Source organism: Pyrgilauda ruficollis, unplaced genomic scaffold (genome assembly GCF_017590135.1).
Source record: "Pyrgilauda ruficollis isolate IOZ18807 unplaced genomic scaffold, ASM1759013v1 scaffold29, whole genome shotgun sequence".
In the NCBI taxonomy this organism is placed as follows: domain Eukaryota; kingdom Metazoa; phylum Chordata; class Aves; order Passeriformes; family Passeridae; genus Pyrgilauda; species Pyrgilauda ruficollis.
Window position 1 is genome coordinate 4358648 of NW_024524266.1, and position 25828 is coordinate 4384475.

At 35.9% G+C, this 25828-nt stretch overlaps 1 protein-coding gene across 3 annotated transcripts in view; it reads right to left on the bottom strand.

The window, feature by feature from the left end:
- Window positions 1-25828, bottom strand: part of LOC121356188 (pseudouridine 5'-phosphatase) — a 72872-nt gene that overhangs the window by 29313 nt on the left and 17731 nt on the right. The window contains exons 1-3 of one of the 3 annotated variants that reach the window (XM_041472352.1): window positions 19645-19736; window positions 16585-16803; window positions 2561-2790 (exon numbers count right to left, since the gene is read on the bottom strand). In XM_041472352.1, the coding sequence (XP_041328286.1) occupies window positions 2561-2790; window positions 16585-16803; window positions 19645-19648 (453 nt within the window). In that variant the 5' untranslated portion in view covers window positions 19649-19736. Of the gene's footprint in view, window positions 1-2560; window positions 2791-16584; window positions 16804-19585; window positions 19608-19644; window positions 19737-25828 lie in introns of those variants that run through there. The other 2 variants (XM_041472351.1, XM_041472349.1) reach the window with 2 other exon arrangements.

The following is a 25828-nucleotide window of genomic DNA, read 5'->3' on the forward strand; positions in this document are numbered from 1 at the left end:
ACATCTTCCAGATCTCTCAGCACTTGAGAGTGCATCTCATTAGTATGCCTGGATTTATTAATGTTCTGTTTGTTAAAGTATTCCCTGACCAGAATCCAAAAGGAAATAATACTATGAAAAGCTCCAGATAGTTTTCATACAAGTTGCATCTGTGCATTTGAGAGCAAAATTTGGAATATATTTTAAAAATAAATTTTATTAAAATACAAAATTTCTAGTATTGAATTTCCAGATCATATTTTGACTATCTGGCTGATTTACTTAACTACTCATATGACCAGGCATTGGCACTAGTGTTGGAAGTTCATATGATGCTTCATGCAGCACAAGATAGGAAACCTAGGCTGAATTTGCAAGCTGTATCTTTTTTGAAGTTCCTGTGCTATCATTTTATCATTATGCTTATTAAGTTCCTAGTTAAGCGAAGACTGCAAACCGAAAGATCAACATCTAACAAATTTCAAGACGAATATTTATGACATCCTTCAATGACAGCATAGCAGATATCATATCCATTTATATATCACTTAAATACTGGTCTACTTGCACAAGTATGCCTGCACAGCAAGAGCCACTTGCTGATATGACACTACAGCTAGCAGCCAGCCAGCAGCTCCAGTGAAAGTTCTCTGCAGGCACTCATCAAGCAACCACCAATGTTTAAGAGTACATAAAGCTCCAAAGAACCTCATCTCAGCCCGGGATCACAGTAAATCCAATCCAATTGAAAACATTCAAATAATAAATAACATAGATATATGAGCCCAAGCACTGCCTATGGTGCTCTAACAAGTTGTTTTTCTTAAGTCCAATTATTTGCTTATGTAGATATTAGCTTTACCTCCTGATACCTGGCTGCATCCTTGCATGTTAATGACTGCTGGCATGAAACCCAAACCTGTAGCTCTATTAGTTCTTTGCTTGGGACAAAACACTGCAGATGACACTATTACACTGCAACTAGTCACAAATGTTTTGGATAGTTTCACATGCACTGTTTTCACTTCCTTCCTCTTGGGAATTCTGTGCAATTGTAAATTTTCCACACTAACATTTGTGACTTTTGTAGATGAAACAAAAAAAAAGTTCAGCTGAATTATCTGCACTCAGGAAAGTTGATGCTGTAAACTTCTAACAAAGGAAAAATATGGATTCAAATATCTAGGCCCTTCTTCAAAGAAAAGTTAACAAAATTAAAAATACACAACTACTATTAACGATCTGTGACTTTGATTGTCTAACATACCTTTAAAGTTTAAAAATATTAAGTGTAATACAGATGCTATTGTTTCCTCATATTTTTTTTTTCAAAGCTAACACAACTAAAGAATACAAGTATCTACACAGTGTCACTGGTTCACTGGTTTTGTTGCTTCCTTTTGGTTTGTTTTTAAACTTTTTGTTCTTGTTAAGTATTACTATCTTGTGGGTTTTCTGAAACAGAACCACATAAACTAAGAGTTTTGAAAAAGCTGTCCTGCTCCTCCCATGAAATTATAGTTTAATTTGCCATTAACACAGCTGACATTCAATTTCCTTGGCTGTGTACATTTGGCATATCATTTCCGAACATGCAAGCTTACAAAGAAGTAGATTCACACATACAGAACATCAAAAGAAATTGCAACAGAAAAACAATCAAACCAAAACCCAAACCCAGTCTGGCTAACTCTGTTCAAAAGTAAACCACACTGCACCAAACTTAATTCACTTTGTATTCCCAGGCAATGAAAATACCATTTAGACTCTGGGTGAGATTTTGAAGTATAAAAGGTGAGGAATCTTAGCTAATCATTCCATAGGTACTTGTGTAGTACCAATAATTCTACTGAGAGAACAGTAATCACAGTCTAATCTACATAAATTTCTTCCTTAAAATTAGCATGCAACACATTTTCTGCAGTAATGAAAATAACTCCAAAACTTCAGAACTTACATTCCACTTGGCAATTTAAAGGCAATTTAATTTAAAATAAAAATGAAGACATTGTTTTAACTAACTCTCAGTTTATGTGAAATTTTCTCCCTACAGATTTCTACTTCAGAATAGTTTGTAAAGTTATATATAAGACAGGAAAAATTAACATATCTTTTATTTGAAAAAGATTGCTCAAACTGATAATTTTAAATCGGAAACAAGGACTATGATCTCAGAGATTTAGGCTGCTAGTGGAAAGATATACCTTCAGAAAAATATATGTCCTCATCACAAAGAACTATATTTAATGTTCCGACACTTAAGAGGTAAATCAGTCATGAATGTTTCCAAACTCTGAACAGTGAAGTTAAGTTTGCAGATTTATATATACAGCAGAAAATCATTACACTTTCCTATTACTGCATGCTACCACGTAGCAAATCAGAGCAATCTGCAACACAAACTCTAAATGTAGTGGATGGAAATCCCTCTCTTTGACAGCACAAACATCTTTGAAAATGGGGGTTGCTGACTTTAATAATGTTTATATTAATCTAAGTCTTTATTATATTAAAAAAAATTAATCCAAATATAGCTTAAACAGAAAATTCCTAAATTTAATTTGTGCCCTCCCCCTCTTACCTTCTCTGGCGGTGCAGGAGGTTCAAATCTCTTTGCACAAAGTAAAAATGGATCAGGATTCGGCTTGCCACGCTTCAACTCAGGATCCTCTCCCAACACAATATGATGAAAAAGACTAAATAAGTCTTTGTGTCTGCTTGTTTTTATCTCAAATGATGATACACTCGAGCTGGTGGCAACACCAATGGGTATCTTGTGTTTGTGTAAATGATGGATCAGCTTACTGACTCCTGAAAGACAAATATACACATTTTAGTTTACTATAAACTCTTTTAAATCAAAAATTAATATTCTGGTACTTCAAATTCCAAAAGCATGATTTTAAATAATGTGAGCTCTGCAAATTATAGAGGAACAAAAAAAATATTGTTCAGCAAAAGCCTTTCTTTTTTCCTGTTCTTTTTTTTTTTTTTCCCAGATCAAATCTATGGTTTTGGATTTTATAAATATGCATATAAGTTGGTATATGTATTAATGTTTATACACAATTACAAAGCATTTAGCAATACTTCAACAATGCTGTCTTACTGAACATAATAAACCTATTTCAAACAGTCAGTGTAAAAGAAAATTCTTGCTGTATCTGAAATGTTCCTTCTACACTCAAAAATCATGGAACATTCTGTAAGTTATATACACACTTTTTCAGTTATCAAAAAATTATTTTCTCAAAATCTGTCAAAAATGTGATTAACATCACTACATAATGAGACCCACTAGAAACTCATTAAGCAATGTCCCCACATTATGTAAGTTTATTAGTTAAAACTCTAAGAGTTTGAGAGAACATTTTCTTTCATATACAGTTATGCTCCTGGAAAAAAAAAAAAATCAAACATGTATACTCTTCTCACTGGATTGCAAAGTCTTAATTCCTGAAGCAGGTATCCAGCTGGCTCAAACCAGCCCATAAAAGAGCTCAGTTTCTCTCTTTTGCAATTACTAAAGCAAGTAACACTGGGCAGAGGAGAGCAGCTGTCAGTCACTGTTGTTAATACCAGAGCTTTATCTATTGATGCTGTGAACGCAGAGTAAGGAACACCTCAAGCCTAATGGGTAGAAACTTCAATCTGATCCAGTTTTCTAGGGAAGGTTAATGCAGTGAACAGTGAAAACACAACCAGTCTAAGAGGGATGCATACTTTGTTATTCAGTGCAAGTTTTGAGTCTTCTCTGAAGGGTTTTTAATGCTTCTTTGCTGAAGCATTGTAAATGCTGGATACCTTTCCCAGACAAAACAATTAGCATTATCTAATGAAGAACAAGTGTGGATGTCTGGTCTTTATCAATTCCCAAAAGAAAATTCTCCACACTTGTGAAATAATTTCAGCTGTGCTTTTTGGCATTAATCCCAACTGTACCGGACACAGGATATTAGTTTCCGTTAGTTTAGGTTCAAGTAGAGTCCGGTGGACTTTTGGCTCCTTGAAACAACTTGAGCACAATTCTATTTTCATGTTCCAACTACATTAATTCTTATCCTATTTTTTCATGCCTGGTTATACAAAAATAATCTTATTCCCTTCCTCCTGATTCACTGTCATCATTAGTGGTCTCCACTCCCTTAAACCATTCCTACTCTTCCTTTGTGACCTCAGCATCTCTGATTTGTATTTCCCTTGTGATCCAGCCATTCAATTCTATAAACAACTGTGTTATCTGCCATACATTTTTCCCAAGTACAGTCATATGCCCAACTTTGACAAACTGTAAGTGCTCCTGATAACAAAGCATGTAGATTAGTGAATAGGTGCAATAACTAATCTATCTGTCTGGAAACAGGACTTGTAGGTATGACTCTCTGCAGATTTCTCGTTTATTCTCCAGAATCGAATGAAACAATTAATAACTGATATTTCCAGCTCCATGCTTGTATTTGAAGATGGCCTTTGAACTTTAAATACATGCACTTCTCTAATGTTAGATTTTGAGATGGACAGATAGAACAAGCACTACTCTTCCTCTAAGGTCAATACATCAGCTATTTAAAAGCTTTCTTATGCTCCATTAAGTGGTTATACTAAGCAAGCGCACTTTTTCCAAAATGATGCTACTATGTCCTCTCACTAAAATACGATGTTAAATATGAGCTAGCTTTTTATTCCAGATAGTTTATATCTTCATTCTGAATCATGTGAAGTAAGTCTATATTAAATTAATGGAAGCACTGGTTCCTTAATGTAAAGCAGTAGTATAAGTGTCTCTTCCCTAAAATAAAATGCATTCATTCTAAGGAATTTAATAAACTGGAATGTTTAGCAAGGCTAGCATACGTAAGTGTTGTAAGACAAAGCAGTCCAAGGATTACACAAGCAGAAGACTTTTCCTACCTCCTACACCCTTGCTATGATATGGTTAGTTTTCTCTAAGGTTGTACTCTTTTCAAATAACTAATTTTCTTCACTCCCACTGCATCACAGCTTCAGTTCATCTCTCACTGGGTATACTTATTCTATGTTTCTATTGGAGGTAGCCAGCCAGAGAGAAGCACTATTGCAGAAATGTTATTTCTCCAGGGTTCTCTCTTGTATTCCTTCAGCATGTCATGATTTCAGTGTGTAAATGTGTATGCATGTGTGTTTGATTTTTCTTTTTGGCTTCCCTCACAACAAGGGAGCTAAAATGCAGTTGCCCCTAATATCTCCAGAGAGAAAATATTTACATTATTCAGAGAACATGCCACTTAAAAAAATTATTATTTGCATAGATGTAAATAGAGCAAAATAGAAAAAAATTGCAGGGGGCAAATCAGCTGCCAGAAAAAAAAATTAAACTGCATTTAGAAGAATAACTAGCATAACTTGACAAGCTCAGAACAGTAGCAGCTGAAAAATATTTTAATTTCAGGTTTGCTTTCCTCTTTGTAAAGCTGTACATCAGGAAAATCTATTTTTGTTTTTATCAATTACCACCAGTTTAGTTCTAGACACTTTGCCACTACATCAAATTACTGACACAATTATTTTACTAATTCAGCATATAATTCTTCATTAAGAAGATAATATCTTCCTTAATATCTTTCTAATGCTTTTTTTTTTTTAAGAAAACATTAGCAGAAGGGGAATTGAGGAACTGCTTTAAAGATCCATAAGAAACATCCCCCAGCAAATACTGTGTCATGATATCTTCTACAGCTACAAAGATTTTTCAGTGAAATGACAATTCAAAACTCAATGGCTATGAAGAAGGATACTGAAAATTCCCTTGATCTCCCTAACTTCTAATTTACTTGTGGCACCATGTAAGGGATCATGGCCCACCCATCCCAGAGGGACCCCTCTGCTAAACTTCTTGCGACTACCCTCCACCTCTCCTACTGAAAGCTTAGTAACATAGAGCAAGAATAAAAATTTGAGAAATATCAAAAGAAATAAGGATCTCTGTTTTTCCAGCATAAGAATACACTCCAAATGTTGCACACAGGCAATAAATATGCCCACAGGCAATAAATATCTTATGCAGAACAACATAAATTCTTCAAGTAGTTATAAAAAATTAGGAATAAACATCCCACATTGCTATGATTTATTTCCAAATATACTCTTGTTTCTAGATAGTAAAAGAGGAAAGTACTGTATCTTTACACTATCTCTTTAAGTAAGAAGTTTTAGATCAACACAGAACTTTAATATACACTAACTACAACAGCTAAGCATCAGTGACTATTGCACAGAAAAATAGGTGAAAAGAATTGTAAGCAGAGTTTTGTTACAGAAGCAGTAAAGAAGGAGGATCAACTTTAAATGTCAGCATCTTTAAAACCCAATTAATCACAAATGTCAATGAAGTTATCAACTTTGAGGGAAAAAAAGAAAACAAATTAAATGAACAGAAAGGACCTATTTCTTCTGAGACCACAGACATATTTAAAAGAAGGAGATTTGCTCTTTTGTTCTGAAACTTGCGGAAAAGCATATACATTATTTTATTTTTTTGAAAAATGAACTTTTATCCCTCCATTAGACTCCACATGTGGTGTTGTTCTTCTTAGATTCAGCTGATAACATGGTGACTAATAGATTGGATCAACTGACAAACTAAAAATAAAACTTATACTGAACAACAAAACCCTTGGGCTAACTGTCACATTTTCCTTCTAATTGACTAATACATACATGTACACCAGGAGTTCAGGAAACCAAATAATGTTACACTAAAATGATCTAATGAGAATCCCTATCTAATTATTTACATGCTATTACAAGACTATTTTCTACATTATTCCTTTTAAGCTATTATATTTTATAATCAAATGACATTATAGATCATGAAGTGAAAATTAACAAGATGAAACTCCAGAAAGCTGACTCAAATTGATCGAAAATGAAGGGAATTTTTATTTTCCTTTTAGCTTTATACAAACATAATCTCTGTGTCATGCACAAGAGTTTAAAACAGTGAACAGCACATACATTCTTGCTACATTTTATTTTATATAATTTCAAAATTTCTACCATCCATTTTCTTGTATTTATCTCTCCCTGAACAAAACACTGTTCTTAACTTGTACCAATTCTGTATATACAGATTCAGATCTATTTCTTTTAAAATGCTTTCAGATAAAGAAGGAAAGACTATAAAGCTCTTCTATTTTTTAAAAATGTTAATCTCCAACCAAACTTTCATCTATGAACATGTTACAGCAGTATATAAGAATATTTTTCAAGATAAACGAAAAAGTGATCTCCATGCTAAACTTGTAAAACACGTGAGATAAGGAAGAGAACTATACACACCACTTCAGGACTGAACCCTAATTTCAGTTTCCTCTGTTCCCCAACTGAATATCTCTTGTGTTGCATATCAGTAAAACCTTATAAAAGGAAGGCCTTATAAAATGGCTCAGGCCTGTTACTTTGGTTAACTAGAAAAGGACTGTGGGAAAGAGACTCAGCTGAATTAGGGGTAGAAAACAAGTTACGTAACCATGGTGCGTTCACATCGTAGTGCATGGTGAATTATGCTTGTTATGATTTGAATTATGTTTGTTATGATTTAAAAGTATGTAGCTGATAATGGGCTAACTGCTCAAAAAGGCCTGGGTTTTGCAATAAAGCAGCTCTCCTTTGCACCTGCCTGGGGGACTCTGTGTCACTACGGACCCCCATTCACCCACACTGGTGTTTATATTTCTGCTTGCAGTTGGTATATTTGAAGGCATAACACCATCATGCAGACAATCACACAGTAAGCTTTGACAGTACCTTAGCCTGAAAATCCACTGTTTGATGTTTTATACACACAGCTGAAGTCCTACAGTCTTCCAGTTTTAGGAAAACAGCTGGTTTGTGTACTGTCAGCACAGAGTGCAGGAGCACATAAATACTCAGACCTAAAAAGACAGCCCCCCTGTCTTCTCTAATGTCTCAGTCCTAAAAAGATAAACATAAGCTATGTAAGGAAAAAGCCCTTAAAAATGAACTTCACATGACCTTTTCTCAAGAAAGTATACACTGAAAATAGGACCAATAGGACCATAATAAGTTAAACACCTAGAATTTATAAGGTAGATTCTATGAAAACTAAGCTTAAAAATTACATTACAGGATCTCCTACATGGCTGAGAAGCCCTCAAATATACAGTGTCATTTTCAGTGGCATATGCTTTCACAAACACCACAGTGTACTATGCCCCTCTTGCCATTGCTTAGTTCTTCCCTGATTGGCACCTAGGTACCAATTACATCTTATTTCTGATAAATAGCATTTTATCCACAATGCAATCCCAGAAAGAAAATCAAGAACTCAATAGGAAAGAGAGAAATAGCAAATGTGTGTGTGTGTTGCTGCTCTTAATTTATCTGAAAGCTAGCATTCTCTGCTAGGAAGGACATATAGCAGACATATCCACGTTTTCCTACCCTTAAACAAAATCCAAACAGCTCCCAGGGCTTTCAGATCTGTCCCAACCATCATACATAATATTCCTTTAAAATTTACAACTAATTTAGCTGAACTGTTAACCAACTGGAAAACTTTTTGAGCAGGCTGGAAGAGAGAACCATCATATACAATAATACCTCATATTCTTCTAAATGATCACTGTCCTTATTAAAATAATTACAGTGTCAGACATCTAATAATCTAAGAAACAATATAAAGTAGGATTACTTTAGTTCAAGACAGTAAATAATAATAACAATAACAATAATAATAATATGTCTATACATAAATACAGTATATTTCTTAACCTAATTAAATGGAAGCACCAAGTAGACAATGAAAACAGGTTATATTGTGAAGTTTCTATAGATTCTGTGTATTCTTCAGATTCAAGTGGAAGTTCATATTAAATTATTACAGAAAGTGAAAGGCTACATGCATGGAAATAAAAACTTTAGCTAGGCTTAGGGTGATTATTCTGTCTTTCTCTTCATAGTTGGTTTTTTTTTGGAAAGTAAACACATGCAAACTCTGAAAACTCAAAATAGAAAACATGTATTTTAAAAGTGATATGAAGATGACTTACTATGTTCAAAAGCTTCTCCACACTCTGATTAGATTAATAAAAATACTACTTTTCATTTCACAGAATCACAGAATAAGCTGACTTGGAAGAGTTCCACAAGGGTCATCAGGTCCAAGAACATTTACTCACACAGGCCTCAAATAGTTATGATTAAAGTAACAATTTTAGTGCTACCCACTGCTGTTATGTATCCTTTGACATAGTTTTGGGGACTACAAAAATACTTCAGAAAAAGTGAGGTATTTAGGAAATTTTACAGATTGTCTTATCCCTCTCCTCAGGTGGTTACTGGTTACTTGATAAGTGATCCAGTTACAATCCTGTGCTGTGTTTGTCTATATTTTATAATCACAATCATTTGGTTGCCAGTCAATTTTCTCTGTTGAAAAGATACTCATTCTCCTTATTTAAGTAAGGTTTGAAGACCACTTTCCTTTGTGCTATGTACTAATGGGTACTATTAGTCATACTTATTTTAATGTCAACTGTAATGATAAGCCAAAGGAAAGGTTTTCTTTCCAAACTTTTTGATAAGAAACATGGTGGTTTGAAAAAATAGGGTATGGAAATACATTACAAAGTTCTTTTTAACAGAGAACAAAAACTGTATTCCATGGGCAACCAGATCTTTCCTTATGTATATTTTATCTATACATGCTTAAGCTTTCTTGGGAGGGGTAGTGGGGGTGGTGTAAGTTATTTATTTATTTAATCTGACTTTTTACTCTCATTCAAAAACACAATTGTTTTTATTTTTATTTTCATATCATGTTTGACTAATCTGTTAATCTGCTACCTCTTTTATTCTGTTTCCCTTTTCCTTTGCTGACATAGGTGTATTGTTTGTTTCTCTTTCCCTACTATAATTTTGGACCTTGTCTATGCCATTTTGCCTATGCTAATACAACCACACTTGCTAAGCCTTGTAGCTGAGATGCAGCATATTCTGAAGAAGAAACAACATGGGCTACAGACTTTTTAAAAGAACAAAGTATTAATTAACAGATTTTCAGACCTGTGCATTGAAATATTTGTTGGAAGAAGGATATCAATCACCATATTCTTTCCTCATGTATTTTGTGCACAAATTTGTAGAATGTTGGAAAGGACCTTGAAGAGTCCAACTCCCTGCCATGTGCAGGCAAACTTTTGTTAGATCCAGTTGCTCCAAGACCCATCCAGCCTGTCCTTGAAAACTCCAAGGGATGGGACATCCCTAGCTTCTCTAGGCAATCTTTTCTGGTGCCTCACCACACTCACAGAAAAGAATTTATTCCTAATATCTAACCTAAACCTACTACCTTTCAGTTTGAAGTCATTCCCCATTCTCCTGTCACTACAAGTCTTTGTAAAAAGTCCTTGTCCAGATTTCTTATGAGATACTGAAAGGTGCTATCAGGTCTCCCTTAAGTCTTCTCTTCTCCAGGCTGAACAACCCCTATTCTCTCAGTCAGCCTTCATAGAGAGATGCTTCATTCCTCTGATCAGATGATCACTGGTCCTCCTCTGAACTCGTTCCAACAGGTGCACATCCTTCTCATGTTGGGTGCCCCACAGCTGGATCCAGCACTCCAGGTGGGGTCTCAAAAAGAACAGAGTAGAAGGGCAGAATTGCCTCCCTTGACCCGCTGGCCATGCTTCTTTAGATGCAGTCCAGTTCACAGTTGGCTTTCTGGGATGCGAGCACACATTGCCAGCTTGTGTTGAGCTTCTTGTCAATCAACACCCCCAAGCCTCTCTTGTTATGGCTGCTCTCAATCCATTCTCTTCCCTGCCTGTATTGGTGCTTGGGATTACCTCAAATCAGGTGCAGGACCTTGCACTTGGTCTTGGTGACCGTCATGAGCTTTTCCTCGACACACCTCTCAAGCCTGTCCAAGTCCCCTCCGATGACACCTCTTCCCTTCAGCATGCTGACTGGGCCACACAGACCAGTATCATCAGCAAATCTGTTAAGGGGGCACTCAATCCCACTGTCCATGTTGCCAAAAAAAATGTTAAATGGCAAAGGTAAAATACAACTTTGCGCTTGTCTCACATTCAGTACTCCTACACGTACATCTACCACAGCATTGCTCTTCATTCACCACTGTGCAGATACAGTTACTTTTCTACTCACCCAAAGCAGCACAAGAACAGAGGACACCTGATCTCTGTGTGAAAATCAAGGTTCTTTAGACACATATATTCAAATCCACTTCATTTTGCTGTAATGTTGCACAAAACAAGCTGTCCAAGAGTGTGTGGTGTATATCCAGAAGAAAAGATTTACTGCTGAGAAAAAGACTAAAGGAAACCAAAGTGGTCCATGCAGTGTTTAAATTAACTGTGCATACATTATACATGTCTTGATAATTTATGTCCACTTGTACACAAATGGAAATCTCAAGGATAAATATAGCTTGTGTATTAAAAAGACTACTCCTTTCTTCCAAAATCATTTACAGTTCCCACACTGAATGTGATATGACACCACATGAATGTGGTAGAGCTTTTCAAGATTTCATCACTTTCTTTAATCAAAGTTAACATTTGCACTCAGCTTTGTCACGTTGATTAGATTTCTAACCAATATTATAATAATCTTTAAGTTCACAAAAACAAATCTATGGCAAGAAACCTCAGCAGCCTCTGAACACTAAGAGCACTCAGCAAAACAAAACAACTTCACAAAGAAAAAGAAGATACTGTTTCTTAACTTAAGTAATAAAATTATTTTAAATATTTTTATGAAGTCTGGTGTGCTACAACAATGGCAAGCCCATCACTGATGCTATTAATTTTACACACTTGCTCTCAATCCTTAGGTGAAGTCAAGATTGCTGCTGTGCAGGTGACAGTGTGACAGAGGTGGGGTTATCCACTGCTTGGTTTAATTGCCAAGAATGCTTTAAACTGGTCAGCCCTGAACAGGCAGTTGGACTAGATGACATTTGTAGGTCCCTTCCAACTGAAATAGTTATATTCTACTCTATTCTATTTCTGAATCTCATGAAACTATGAAAACACAACTCTCAGATCAACCTGCTTCCTTTTTTTGTTATGACATACTGTTTAAAAATGCCTTTTGCAATAGTATGGCATTCTTTCATTAAGCTACAAAAGTGGAAGTGGAAACTACCAGTCTACCCCCACTCTTTGGAAGGCCATGACTATAAATATGGAATTTTGTCTTCTCATCTTATTGCTCCCTAAAAAGTATTAGAGACCCTTCTGTTCAGAAAGACTTCCTATTCATCAAATCATTACTTTCATTTGAATCTGGACATACTGAGACATGCATGACCATAGAAGAAACATAAGTATTAAATTTTATATCATTCAAAACCTGCATCAACTATGTTGCTGATTTCCTGACAAAAGCATGTTTGGGATGCAGCCCTTTAGGACTTAATGTAAAGGTCAAATGTTTGATATCAGCCTAACAGGAAGCATCATTCTGTAGTTTGCAGCTAATTAGTTAATCTCTAGGGGTTACAGGCTCACTGAGCCCAGCATGGACTCACTAGAGCCTCCCACCATTAGAACAAAAACAGTAAGGAAGAGAAAAGTTCATGGTAGGAAGTCTGTTTAACTGTCAAGGGCACAATGTGAATCAAGAAAGCAATGGTTAAGCAAACTAGACTTCTGGTTGAATTGAACTGCTCAAGAAAAAAGAAATTTGGAGTGAGTTGCCATTGAAATTTAAACTGTTATCCTTTCTTCTCTTTTTGTGCTTTCTGACTGGCTTCATTTGGTACTAAAATTGAGGTATGAAATTATCTTCTCATGGTTGCAAAGGACAGTCAAGTATACTTGAACTGGAAAATAGTTTACAGATCACATTCCGCGCTGGCTGAAGAAGTGATGCAACAACTAAATCCCAGTCATCATGAAAACGGTCCAGGAATGGAAAATGTCTGAAAGGCATACACAGCCACACAATCCTTAAAGATTTGTGTTTTGCGATAATGATGATGAGCCAAAACCCAGAGACTACAGTGAAGAATAACAGTAGTTTCATAATCCTGACATGATTATAGCAACTGTTGGTAGTTGCATAATTTGGAGTTCAGTTTTTGTCACTGTATATATTCTAGGTTTATGCAAAAGCACACATATATACGTATAGGTAAATATACATATGCATGGTTTTCTTCTGTTCTGCTTGTCATTCCCTCATCTTCTGACTAAACACTTCCCTGCAACATAGAAAAACTCAAAATGCATTTGCAGAAACAGAAAGACTACTGCATTACTCTTGTAGATAAAAATGTCTGTATTCTGACAGAAATATTTAGAAAAGCAGCACAGCAGGCCTGTCATTTTTAAAGTGTCTTCTCGGATTAATTTCTTTCTATACTGAATCAAAATTACCATTCTTTAAGATTCTTTCAGAGCTAAAAATAAATCTAACTGTGAAAATAGTTACCCAAAATAGTTCCCAAATAGTTACCAGAAAATTCCATATTATAAATGGATGGTGCCTCTTCTTAAATGAAATTTGTATTTTGACCACAGCCTGATGTATTGAAGCTTGTCTGTCAGTTTGGTCATACTGAAATAGCCCAGATTCTGTCTTCAGCCACTTAAGTCTCAGAGGTGTCGTACACTAAGTGGTATGCCTGTCATATAGCCTGTGCCATGGTTTAACCCCAGCAGGACGCTAGGTACCACACAGCTTCTCACTTTGTGCGCATTCCTACCAGTAGGTCAGGAAGAAGAATCAGGAAAAAAAACAACTTGTGGGTTGAGATAAGAACAGATTAATAATAAAAATGAAGTAGTAATGATAATATTAATTCTACCAGTTGTAAAATGAAAGGGAAAGGGGAAGAGACAGACAAAATCTGAGAAGAGTGATGCAACAATTGCTCACCACCTGTTGACTGATGCCCCTACCATCCTCAAGCCACAGCTGGTCCCTTTCCTGGGTAACAACCTCAGTTTATACAGTGGGCATGATGTGCTATGGTATGGAATATCCCTTTGGCCAGAACAGATAAACTGTCTTGGCCATGCTCCCTCCTGTCTTATTGTGCACCTATTCACTGGCAGAGCATAAGAAAATGAAAAATCCTTGATTTGGGGTAAGCACTACTTAAACATCAGTGTGTTATCAACTTTATTCTTGTACTAAATCCAAGACACAGCACTGCACCTGGTACTAAGAAGAAAATAAACTCTATCTCAGTCAGAACTAGGACAAGTTTCTAACTTGTCAGATGAAGAACTGCTTTGCCAATTAAATATTCATTCAACTTCCACACTATCCTTAGCCATCACTGACATATCTGTAATTTTCTTGATTTAGGAATTTACAGCACTATCATCTTTGGCAAGATCATGTGCATAGCTCATCCAGAAAAAAGTACCACTTTATTTGAGTCACTTTTTCAAACATCATTGGCCACTGTTTAGCAGTGCTTTCCACCAAATCAAATTTCAATCTAATTTTTTTCACAACTTTTAGAAACGGTTTGAAAAATAGAATGTCACCTGTCTATTAACTGTCAAAAGATGACCAGAGACACAGAACTTTAGAGTCCTCTTACACTGCTAACATGACAATTAACTTTCACTTTCCTGTATTTACCTGTAACCATCTGAAAGATCAGTTTAGTCAGAGAACAATGGTAAACTCAAAATGTTAACATAATCTTACATCTTGCACAAAACTTTCAAGAAGCCCATGCTTAATTGAACAACATTGACTGTAGAATAAATCCACAATCCGTTAATAAACATCCTCAGAAGATACAAAAAGACAGAATTGGATTACAAAATCTGGTTAACTGGTAAACAGTTCTTAAAGAAACTGAATTGTAAGTAGCTGGAAACATTTTCCCCTATCTTATTAGCTGTCATCAACCTGGTTTCCCAAAATTCATGGCAATTCAGCTTGTATCCTAGTTCACATCAATTCTACTTTAGAATATGGACTGAAAAAATTATCATGTGTATTTAGTTGAACTGAGAAGATAATAGTTGAACAATTTTGGTGATGATGAAAATGTTTACTTGCTTCTCCTAGTACGAATTTTGCTTGTTTCATCCATAATAGTCCAGCTTCAATGAGAACAAAATTCACTTCATGAAACAGTAGAAAACCTCATGTTTCCTCTGGCTAATCTGTTCCATTACCTTTCTAACTCTGTTCAAGCCAGCTCAGCCACATTATCACAGTCTTCAGCAGGCATGGAATATCTCCTCTGTGCTACCCAACATTTTACCTAGTCTGTTCATCTGGCATTTTCTAAACCCATACAAGGTGTTTTTGTTTGGCTTGCAAGAGATATATTTGAAAAGTCAGTCCCAGAAGCTTGAGATGAAAAACAAAAGACACATCAATACAACTTGTTTTCTGGAAAGTTTATCTAGGCTTACAATGTCAGGTGGATGCGTAAGTGACCGAGATGCAATTTGAAAAATCATGCTTATAAAAGACATTAGAAAGATAACTAAGAGTGAGAACTAAGTTAGACACAAAATATACTAAAGCTTTTTAAGCTGCTGAAAAAAATCACACTTTTTTATTTTTGCTACTTGTTACTTATTCCTAACATATCACATATTTTTAACTTTCATCTTCTTAATGCATTATGAAACGAGGCATAAAAAGTTGCCCTAAAAATTAAAATATTAATGTACTGTGGAAATTGTCAGAACAAACGAGCACACATTCAAAGAGAAAAAATAACTGTTAAACATGTACAGTGACATACAGTTATTTCACTTCTAATACTTTTTTTATAGTCCTCTCCTTCTGTTTTGTTTTTTTTTTTTCCCATCATAAATTATTGATACTTGCTCCATAAAGTTTAACATTCTACTTAAAGTTAGCAGCAATCCCAGCTTTACATACTGATAGTGTTGTGTGGCTGAAGATTTCTCTTTAAGCATTTCAAATCTAAATGTAATTCAATACAAAAGAATGCATTCACACTACAGGTAAGATTCATCCTCTTGCTTATCTTGAGTTACCTTGTTGAAGCTACTCACTTGAGCATCCTACACAATCACTGGTAGAAGACTTATCTTCAGAAGGTAAGGAAATTCCCATCTTAGGATAACCTGAAAAACCCTCTTTCTCCACTGACACACTCAGATGCTGTACTTGAATTACAATATTTGGGTTAGGCGAGAATAATTCCTACAGAAAGAACCCATGGGCCCACATACTTTTATATGTGCAGGCAAATGCATCTGTGTTTAACAAAGTCAGACTATGCTCACAGCCACGTAAAACACAGCTGCCAAAAGCAGTTACAAAAAATCTCTAGTTTACCAAACAGAATTCATGCACATGTATCTAGTCTTTTTTGCTCTTTTAAAACATGAAAAAAGCTTTTCTCCATGTAAACAGGGCAAAAAAAAAAATCTGTCAACATTAAAAGGCAAAATATCCTCTTAAACAGGTAAATAAAAGGCAGATTTAGTAATTTTTTTAAAACAAGAGCAATGAAACATAATCTGTAAGAGTGACAGTTTTATGGAAGGCAGATTACAAACTTCTACCTTGATTAGCATTTAAATAATTCCCTAAAGAGGTTATAAATGCTGCAAAGAAACATACCTGGCATCAGCCCAGCAGTATGGAATATCTTCTCCAGCATTGTTTTACTTTCATTGAATAACTCTTCTTTGGTTATTGGAAGATCTAGAATATCTCGAATAATCCCTGCTGCTTCTGGGGCTTGTCTACCCAGAACCTGGGATTTCACATCCCAGTTATAGCTCTTTCCATAACGCTGACAGATCTCGTCATACACTTTTGTATACAGAATCTCAGTGTCTGAAAAAAAAAATAAAAGAAAAAAGAAATTTAAACCTATGTATAAACAAGTAGACAGCTGGTCTTGCTAAGAGACCACATAAAAGGTCAGAGCATGAACTGCCAGGAGCCAGAGGGCATGTAGCAGAGTGGATAAAATGCCTCCCTTTATTTGCAGGAGGGAACGAAGGCTTCTACCATCACCTCAGAGGTACCCAGGTTTTTCAAGCTGTCATTCTGCATTAAGAAAAATGTATCTTAGCGTCTCAACAAATAACTATCTGGACCTGCTCTTTCATCACCTTTCTTCACTATCCAAGTTAGCAAGCAATGTCTTAATATAAATACTCTATTTATGCTTTTCATGAGAAAGAAAAGAAAGGAAGGAAAGAAATCTGGTACTTTGGGGGGATGCCATTACATATTCCATGTAAATTAAAAAAAGAAAAAAGATTTAATTATTTAAGAGTGCCTTTGAGAGGAAGCTTCTAAGTGCCTTCAAAGACATTATGGTCATTATTACAGAGCTGCTGGCACCACTGCATTTACAAGAGATTACTCAAGCAAAACACACTCACTTGTATTTCCAGTAGATTTCAGACAAGAGCAAACTTCAGACTCAATTTTGGCAGTTATACTATCAGCTTATATCTCAAAGGTGGTATTAGGTTTAAAGATATTTTTTTAAATACAAACAAACAATTCATCCTTTCCTTCCTTCCTCCCCCTACACATTTTTTAAAAAGAAGGTAATTAGCATTGAATTTAACACTAATATGGGGATGACATGTACTTCCAGCTCTTGTCTTCATTTCAGCAAAGATCTCAAACACTGGCTTTTCTACCAGAGTGTTTATCTTTTAAGTAATCTCCTCTGAAAAGTCAGCTACTGCTGTTAACCATGTTTTAATTTCCTTTGCATGCATGTCTCTGCCTTCTGTATCTCTAAAGATATGTCTATTATCATCACTTTAGAAATAAAAGGCAAAATCAAGGAAAGAAAGAAGTTGCTCTTACGAGATTTATTTAGAGAAACTAGGGACTTCACTTATCAACGTGTCCTTTGCCATGTAAAATATTTTTAATGGAGATAATAAAATGCTGAAATTATTCATATAAATATTGTGTCACTTCCTGAATACATAAGAATTATGCAGGAGTTAAGCTTTAACAGAGGTACTATGAAGAACAGTCTGAAAAGAAAAGCACGGAGCCCGTGACTACAACAGATGCCAAGACCTTCCCTGCAGTCTGACAAACACTCTTTACTTCACCGCAGTAATGTCATCCTGAGATCAGCAGATGAGTCTCATCTGAAAGTGAATGAGAAACACAGGGGCCATTTCACCATGGTGTGAACCTACAGCAGTGCAGAATAGATTCTCTGCCACCTGTCAGAGTGCTCTAGTCCATGTCTCCTCTCAGTAACTAGAGGGGATGCTGGGCAAAAAGATCACATGAAGACCCAACATACTTGTCTGGAATGTTTAACAGAGCACCAAAGGGTTCACAAAAACCTCCTGCCTTAAAATAGAGGCAAAAAACCCCTGTACTACTGTAAATGCTCCTCAAACAACTACACATAAGGGAAAAAAATTACAAGGGATCTTGGAGACCTCTCAAACACACAGGAAAGGTATCACAACTGAAATGCAGGCAAATGGGGGCTCTGAAAAGTGTTAAGCTGGCTGACAGAAGAAAGGAGAAAAGAAAAAAGAACAATAACAAAAATTCCTCAATTTTGCTTGAAAATGCCAGCTGGTACTCTCTGCAAGCTAGGAACGTAAATTAAGAATACAATTTTTTTAATTCACAGCTCTCACTTTCCTTTTTTTAAAAAAGACTATTTTTTCTTCCATATCTCAGACTCATCAAGTGAAGGACATAAAATTCTTATTCTAAGTTTAAACTTGAAACTGAAAATCAATCGTCATCCTATTAAATAGTACAAACTAAGCAGAATTAAAACAAAGCAAGGAAACAAAAATTCTAGAACATGAAAATTTTCCTATGGGTCTCTACAGTAATTACACGTTAATCTATTTGAAGTGAAAGGTTCAACTTTATAGCTAAATATACTACTTTAACAGCCTCCTGCATTTCAAATATTACATAGCTGACTTGTAAATGAAATTTTATTTCTTTTCCTTAGAAAAATCAACATGATTTTAATTTTCATGAGTAGATGACAAAAGCATGGATGTAGGCATTTTACTTTCTGAAATAGATATGTTTCACTATGACACATGAATAAAAACTGAAATCTGAGGAAAAAATTATGTACACATACACTGTAAAATCCAGCTGGAATCTGAGAAGATCACTGCGGATAAAGCTGCATTTCTACATACATGTATAACAGATAAGAACGTGTTTCTTTTGATTGAAGACAAAGAAAGATCTATATGCTTCCCTAATAATTAAAGAGCATTACATGAATATTAAATAATGATATAACTTCAAGATTTCTTATTCCTATTGGAAAGGAGCAATCTCAAAAAAAAAAGGCAGGCTAGCTTTTTCACCATTGTAGCAAGAAAGAAACCACACACAGTTCAAATGATTGATCAGAGTTTAAATATATCAGTGAAGCATAATTTCATCCTGCTATAAACCTACTATACAAAACAAATTATATCTATCTCCCACACATGAATAAAACCCATTGATGAAATGACACAAGCAAGAAGAATTAGAAGTCCAACTCAAGTGCCTAATACAAGCACCTACAAGTATTTACTCTGGTATGTTCAAGATACCCACACACATCTAATGTTAAATAGGTAATTTGGGCAAGACTCACACTTCATGGCATAAGCAGCCAGATGATGCCCTACAGCATCCCAAGTGTTTCACACTCACACATTTCAGCAAGTGAATCCAGCCCCAGCTGCTAGCCTCCATCAGGAATACAAACGGAGAACACAACAGGACATATGTGGCAGTAGCCTGTTCTAATAATGGAAAGGAAAAGCAAGAATCCTTAGCTTCTGCAATTCTGAGTAAATGCATACGTTTTCAAAATACTTTTTATTTCTAGCTCTCATCTCTTGAAATATCTTTTACATGGACATTATCAGCCCAATATTCTGTCCATCTGGTTGCTACATTTCTCTGAGAATGAGTAATATTCATTCCCTAGTCACATATCATCTTCTAGTCATTTTTATAGTGACCCTTCTTCAATATATAAGCACCGTCAGCTCCACTGGTGTTGCTTAGAGTGTGTAAAAGCCAGCCACAATAAATACAAATAAAGTGACCAAAATCCAGAGGCACTGGATTACTCAGTTTGTGATCTGGCACAAAAATATGCTGACATGTATTCAGGAAGACCTGCAGGTCACTTGGAAACACACGACAGTGAACGTATGAAGTGCACGATCTGCTCAAATCACTGCAGAGTCACAATTAGATGTGCAGACCTACCTAGGCTGGGTGTACAGCAAACATTAAAACAGTATGGAAGCCTCATGTTTATCACTTCCACAACAAGACAGTTTAAGACAGAAAATTATGACTTCATGAACACAGAACTTAATTTTAGAAGGTTATACACCTTGTGATTGATTATTATGTTATTGTTACTCTAAAATAATCTCTAGTTCATCAAGTAGATGAGATTAGTAGGCATGAAACCTCCTTTTAGCCATAGCTCATCTTAATCACTAGTTTTGAGTTCTTTGTTTGAATAACCCATCTCAATTTTGCATTAAGCTTCCCAGATGAAGTCCACCTATGATTTATCCTTCTGCTGGAAGCCTAAACCATCTTAAAAAGAGTTTTAATTGTGTGTGCATTCAATATATTTCAGTAATTCAAAATCAGACCCTGGACAACTAAACTGCAGGATTTTTTAAAAAAATTATTATTTTTCTTATTGATAGAAAAGTAACCAAAGAGAAGAATTTTAAGTTTCTTGTGTCCATACCTGTGAGGAAATTTCTATTCACATGCAGAAGAGAATAATTTTCAGTATTCAATTTAGCATAATTTAGACACAATCAGTCATTTCCACCAACATTTTGGCCCAGGACTGAGAAAGACTCATTAGATTTTGCCATCATCAATAGCGAATGAAAATAGGTGTTAAAAACTATGATTTTGCTTTCCTATCAGCTTTCACATTATTTCCATAATCTCTTTAGAGTATGCAACAGTGTAAAGAAACACACAAATTACTGAAATGCTCAGCTGGGTTACAGGAGATAAATACAATTATAAACCAGAATATAATTATAGAAGTGTGAATTTTTACTTTGCTTTTTTGCAACTAATTTGGTGGCATTTAGTGCAGTATAAACTGTTAACTTGCAAACAAATCTATACAAGAGCTGAAATGGGGACAACTGGGACTAGATCAATCAAGATTAGATATATCCTCTACACTTATAGTAATGACATTCACATTTTCTCTCACTTTTGATCAGGATATAACACAGGCCTTGGTGTTGTGTGTTTATTCTCCCATTGTATCAACTGAACAATGTTAAAGAACATGAAATTTAAACACAGCAGTGGCAAAGCTAAAATAGTGACAGATTTCCCATCAGAAACACTATGCTTGTCCAGTCCAGAGCACCACATGCTCAGTCATAGATCCTTTCGCCCACCTATTTCAATATCAGCAAAATCATGTACATAGAGTTCTTCTTCCTCTCCCTCTCCCAAACACATGGAAGACATGGCTGAGCAGCTCATGGACCAGTTGTGTCAAGTCTGTGAGACTCAGAAGTAAAAGAAATGCTGCAGCACTGCATGAAAGCCAGGGAATTGATGTCTTTCAGCTGTCTCTGTACTGTAAAGAGATCTCTCATCAATCCTGCTATTCTACAACCTCTCTCCCCACAGACAAGTACCTGCTTTTAGCTCATTCAGTTACTTGAACCAATTCTTGAAATACGTGGATTTCAACAACTGAGGATGTGAGCATCAAACAGTGAGCCATTCAACACATTTCCAAATGGTATGTGGACAGCCACAAATTTTAGGAAGCACCACTGGCAAGATAAAAGCCACAAGGTTATCCACAAATTTGCAAGATTACTGGTAGTTTTGGTAAGCAGGAAAAGAGAAAAGAATGGGAAACCAATGGCCTCTGAACAGCAAACTTAGAGTGGAACATGGAACATCCTCTCAACACAAAGTAGTCAATGTATTATTATCCACAATTTATAAATTACAGCTCCATCTCAGACCCAAAAAACCCACAAAATCAAAAATGGTTGCTGAGGGAGCAATAGTCTATGTCACTGAATAAAGGTTTGTGCATAACTCATTCCCCATTCTTTTTTTTCTCCCTTATTTCTCTCAGAGAGAATCTGAGACTTTCCTCTTACAATATCAGCAAACAAGACAGATAAAACAAATATGAACAAAGCAAAAGAGTAGCAAGGATACAACTGCTGCTGAAACAGGTCTGAAATTGAAAAAGTTAGTTTAAATCACCAGAACCACTTAAGAATTATAGTTGAAGCCTCCTGAGTTAGCAGGAGGCAAGTTAGCAGTAAGAAAAGAGAAAATAAAGACCTTTTTTTTTTTTTTTTAATCAGACAACTGACAGACAGACAACTATAGCAGACAACTGTCTTGCAATTTGTGTCAAAAGGTCAGTTTTGCACTTCCCCCTCAACATTCCTCCATTCACACTTTCATTACTATGAAAGCTAGTTTAAAAATGTATGACTATGGTCACCCATGATGGCTAAAAGGAAAAATAATGCAGCAGTTTTACAGCTGACCTCAAAATCACTTACAGCAGCCCAGAAAAAGTAGGGATGAGGAAGGCGGGCAACAGACATTACCTTTTGCATAATAGCCTAACTATTAGAGCACTAGCTCAGAAAACAAAACTCAGTCCTTCAATCCACCCTAAGGGCCTAAGGCCGTTTTTCTAACATAACCTGACATTTTTTTACGCTATTATGTTATGTACATATATACACTTGTATACAGATAAACCATTTATATGCTGGTACATATATATATATATATATATACACACACATATGTATATATATATACACACACATATATACATATACATATATATACATACATATATATATATGTAAAGCATACAGATTTTTTTTTTAATATATTTACTTTTATATGGTGTATGTGTAGAACTGTGTTTTATGGCAAAAGTGTCCTTTAAAGAAGGAAACTTACGATGAGTATTAGCCAATGAATACAAATCAACCTGGAGCCTCTTGACTTAGGGGCTTATTAGAGGAATGTAGTTCAAAATGCTTAGCACTGAAAGTACAAAAGGAAAAGGGATGTTCAGTTCTTTATTGTAGTATTCCTCCATTCCTTACATGAACTTATTTAGGAAGAAAAATGAAATCTAAATTTGTCATCTTAGACATACCCACTTCACTGCCACAGGAGGAAATAAGCACTGTTTTCACACATGCTCAAGTGAAACATTTGAGCCATGCCTAAATGTCAAGGCTGATGTACCCAATCAGGCAAACTGAACCTAAAGGCAGTCTGGACCACCAAACCAAGGGAAATGCTGCTATCATATTCATGTCTTGTACCTTTCCACTCTCATAACCAGTACCACTTAAATTCATCTTACTGTTCCCTGGAAGTTAAAGGAAGGTGAAGTACCTATTAAAACAAACATCAAGCACCAAATAATGGCTACTTCAAAATCATAAGCTACTTACAAAGAACAAGTTATTTAGTAATCCATTTTACATGATTGATAAACCATAACTTCCAAAGATACAGAAAAAAAATAATTGCTGAAAATTAAAATTACTGCTTCCAATTTAACTGAGTAATGATTTGTAAACCATTAAGTTTTTGATTAGCATTTAGAAAAACTCACTGAAAAGATCCATTATTCATTTTAGTAAGGAGCAGGTCTAAGACTATTCTGGAGCTTTAATTTTTGCAAACCTACTTCTTATTTTCCCTTGTACTTGAATGTTAATGTAAGTACACTCCAACGCAGACAAACGTTGCATTGTGATTACTTTACTAAGTCCAGAGAAACATGTTGCTACTGGCTAATTCAGTGCTGTCTGTCTGTTTGCCCCTCTCTGAGAGATCCTACCATGAATTCAAGTAATTGCTAGCAGGTTTAAAAAGGAAGTAAATTTGATTCTCAAACAACAGCCGCTGCATGAAACTGTTCCCAAATGAGTATCACGTATTTCCCCCTGTGGGCTTGTATTACTAGGGGAATTTTTAAATGGCAGCCACAGAGGAAGCCAATTTCTCATTTTATAAGCAGAAAAACATGGTACTTCTATGGGGAGAGGAAGAAACTTCCGAACAAATACAAAAGGCTTTTTGTTTACATTAATACAGCAGACATATCTTAATGCTATCTTGTATTCATGTATACACCTTGTCCTTATTTCTTAATGCCACAGTGAAGTGAAAGAAACAGTTCACAAATAAAGCATGCAAACTTTTTCAATGTGGAGTGGTAAACAGTACGCTGGCACCAATGCAAAACACATGAAAACGTAAAGAGAAGTCTGCATTTCAATTCCAGAGCACGAGGGAATCAAACATTGAAATACAAAATATACATGACTTAATACAAAACATTCTAAAACTGTACTTATTAAGCATCATCTGTGTGACAGCATCTCATTAGTATAAAAATAGAAAAGCTGTTGATTCATAGCAACTGCTTGATAGTCTTTCTTAGGCTCTTAACCATTAAAGACAGAACTATGTAAACAAAAGTTAATATGGTGCCTGCAAAACCCTGCCTGTTGGGTGGAAATCTACAGTTTACAGAGACCAGCTTCTTAAAATGTGTATGGGGAGACGCAAGTCAGGCAACAGTTACACTGTCATTAGTATATGAGCTACTATAACATGGAAATTCATACAAGCAATGGTCTCAACCAGAGGAGCAATTACCAGCTCTGAACACCCTATCAGCTTATAGCATATTCACAAGGGAGTTAGCCTTTCACCAAGGAGGTATCTCCTCTTCTTGAGATGTTGCTGAAAACACAGAGCAGCAGTTCACTGGCCCAAGGAATGCAAAGCAAGGTTTAAAAGGTTGTTTTGAAATTAGATGCTCCAAGATACTTGTATAAAACCACTCCCCCACAAGGTAGATGAAACCAGAAGTGTCACTGTGTTATCAAAGTCAGCAGAAGAATAGCTAATTGTATCTTCTTAATTAACAATCTGGTAGGTCGTCCCTGTTTGGGCCAGGTACCCAGCCAAGCCCCAAGCTACTCTGTCATTCTCCTCCTCCTCAGCTGGACAAGGGAATGAAAATATAACAAAAGATTCACGGGTCAAGATGAGGGCAGGGAGAGATCACCCACCAGTTACCATCACAGGCAAAACAGACACAATTTGGGGAAATTATATCTGAGTAGGGGAATCAGAAATAAAACCAAATTTTAAAGAACTTTCCTTTACACCCGTCCCATCTTCCTAGGCTTAGCTTTATTCCTAACTTCTCCAACTTCTCTCCTGGAGCAGCACAGGTGAACAGAGAAGAAGGGTTGTGGTCAGCTCGTCACACATCTCTGCTGTTCCTTTCTCTGCAGGAGTAGGACTCCTCCAGCACAGGGAGCACATCCTCCCCCTCCTTCTTCACCAACCTCGATGCCTGCAGGCCTGTTTCTCTCACATATTCTAGCTCCTCTGCCCTGGCTGCTGTTGTTCACAAGGTGTTCTTTACCTTCTTAAGTCTGTTATCCCAGAGGTGCTTTCACTGTCACTGATGAGCTCAGCCTTCGCAGGTCTGTCTTGATCTGGCTGGCATTGATTCCGTCGGACATCAAGAAAGCTTCTGGCATTTTCCCACAGAAGCTACCCCTGTAACCCACCCTTCCCCACAACTCCTTGCTACCAAAATCTTGCCAAAAAAAAAGCCAAATAAAAATACATACTTTCTCTGGGAAGAGCTACCTATAAGAAACATAACCTTCCTTAAACAGATATCCCAGAGCTGTTCTGTTTAACCCACAACCTAAAAGAGCAGAAATGGAAAAACAAAAAGGTATGAAAGGAGAAAAAAGGTCAGGAAACTTTATTCCTTCCTCAAAAAGAA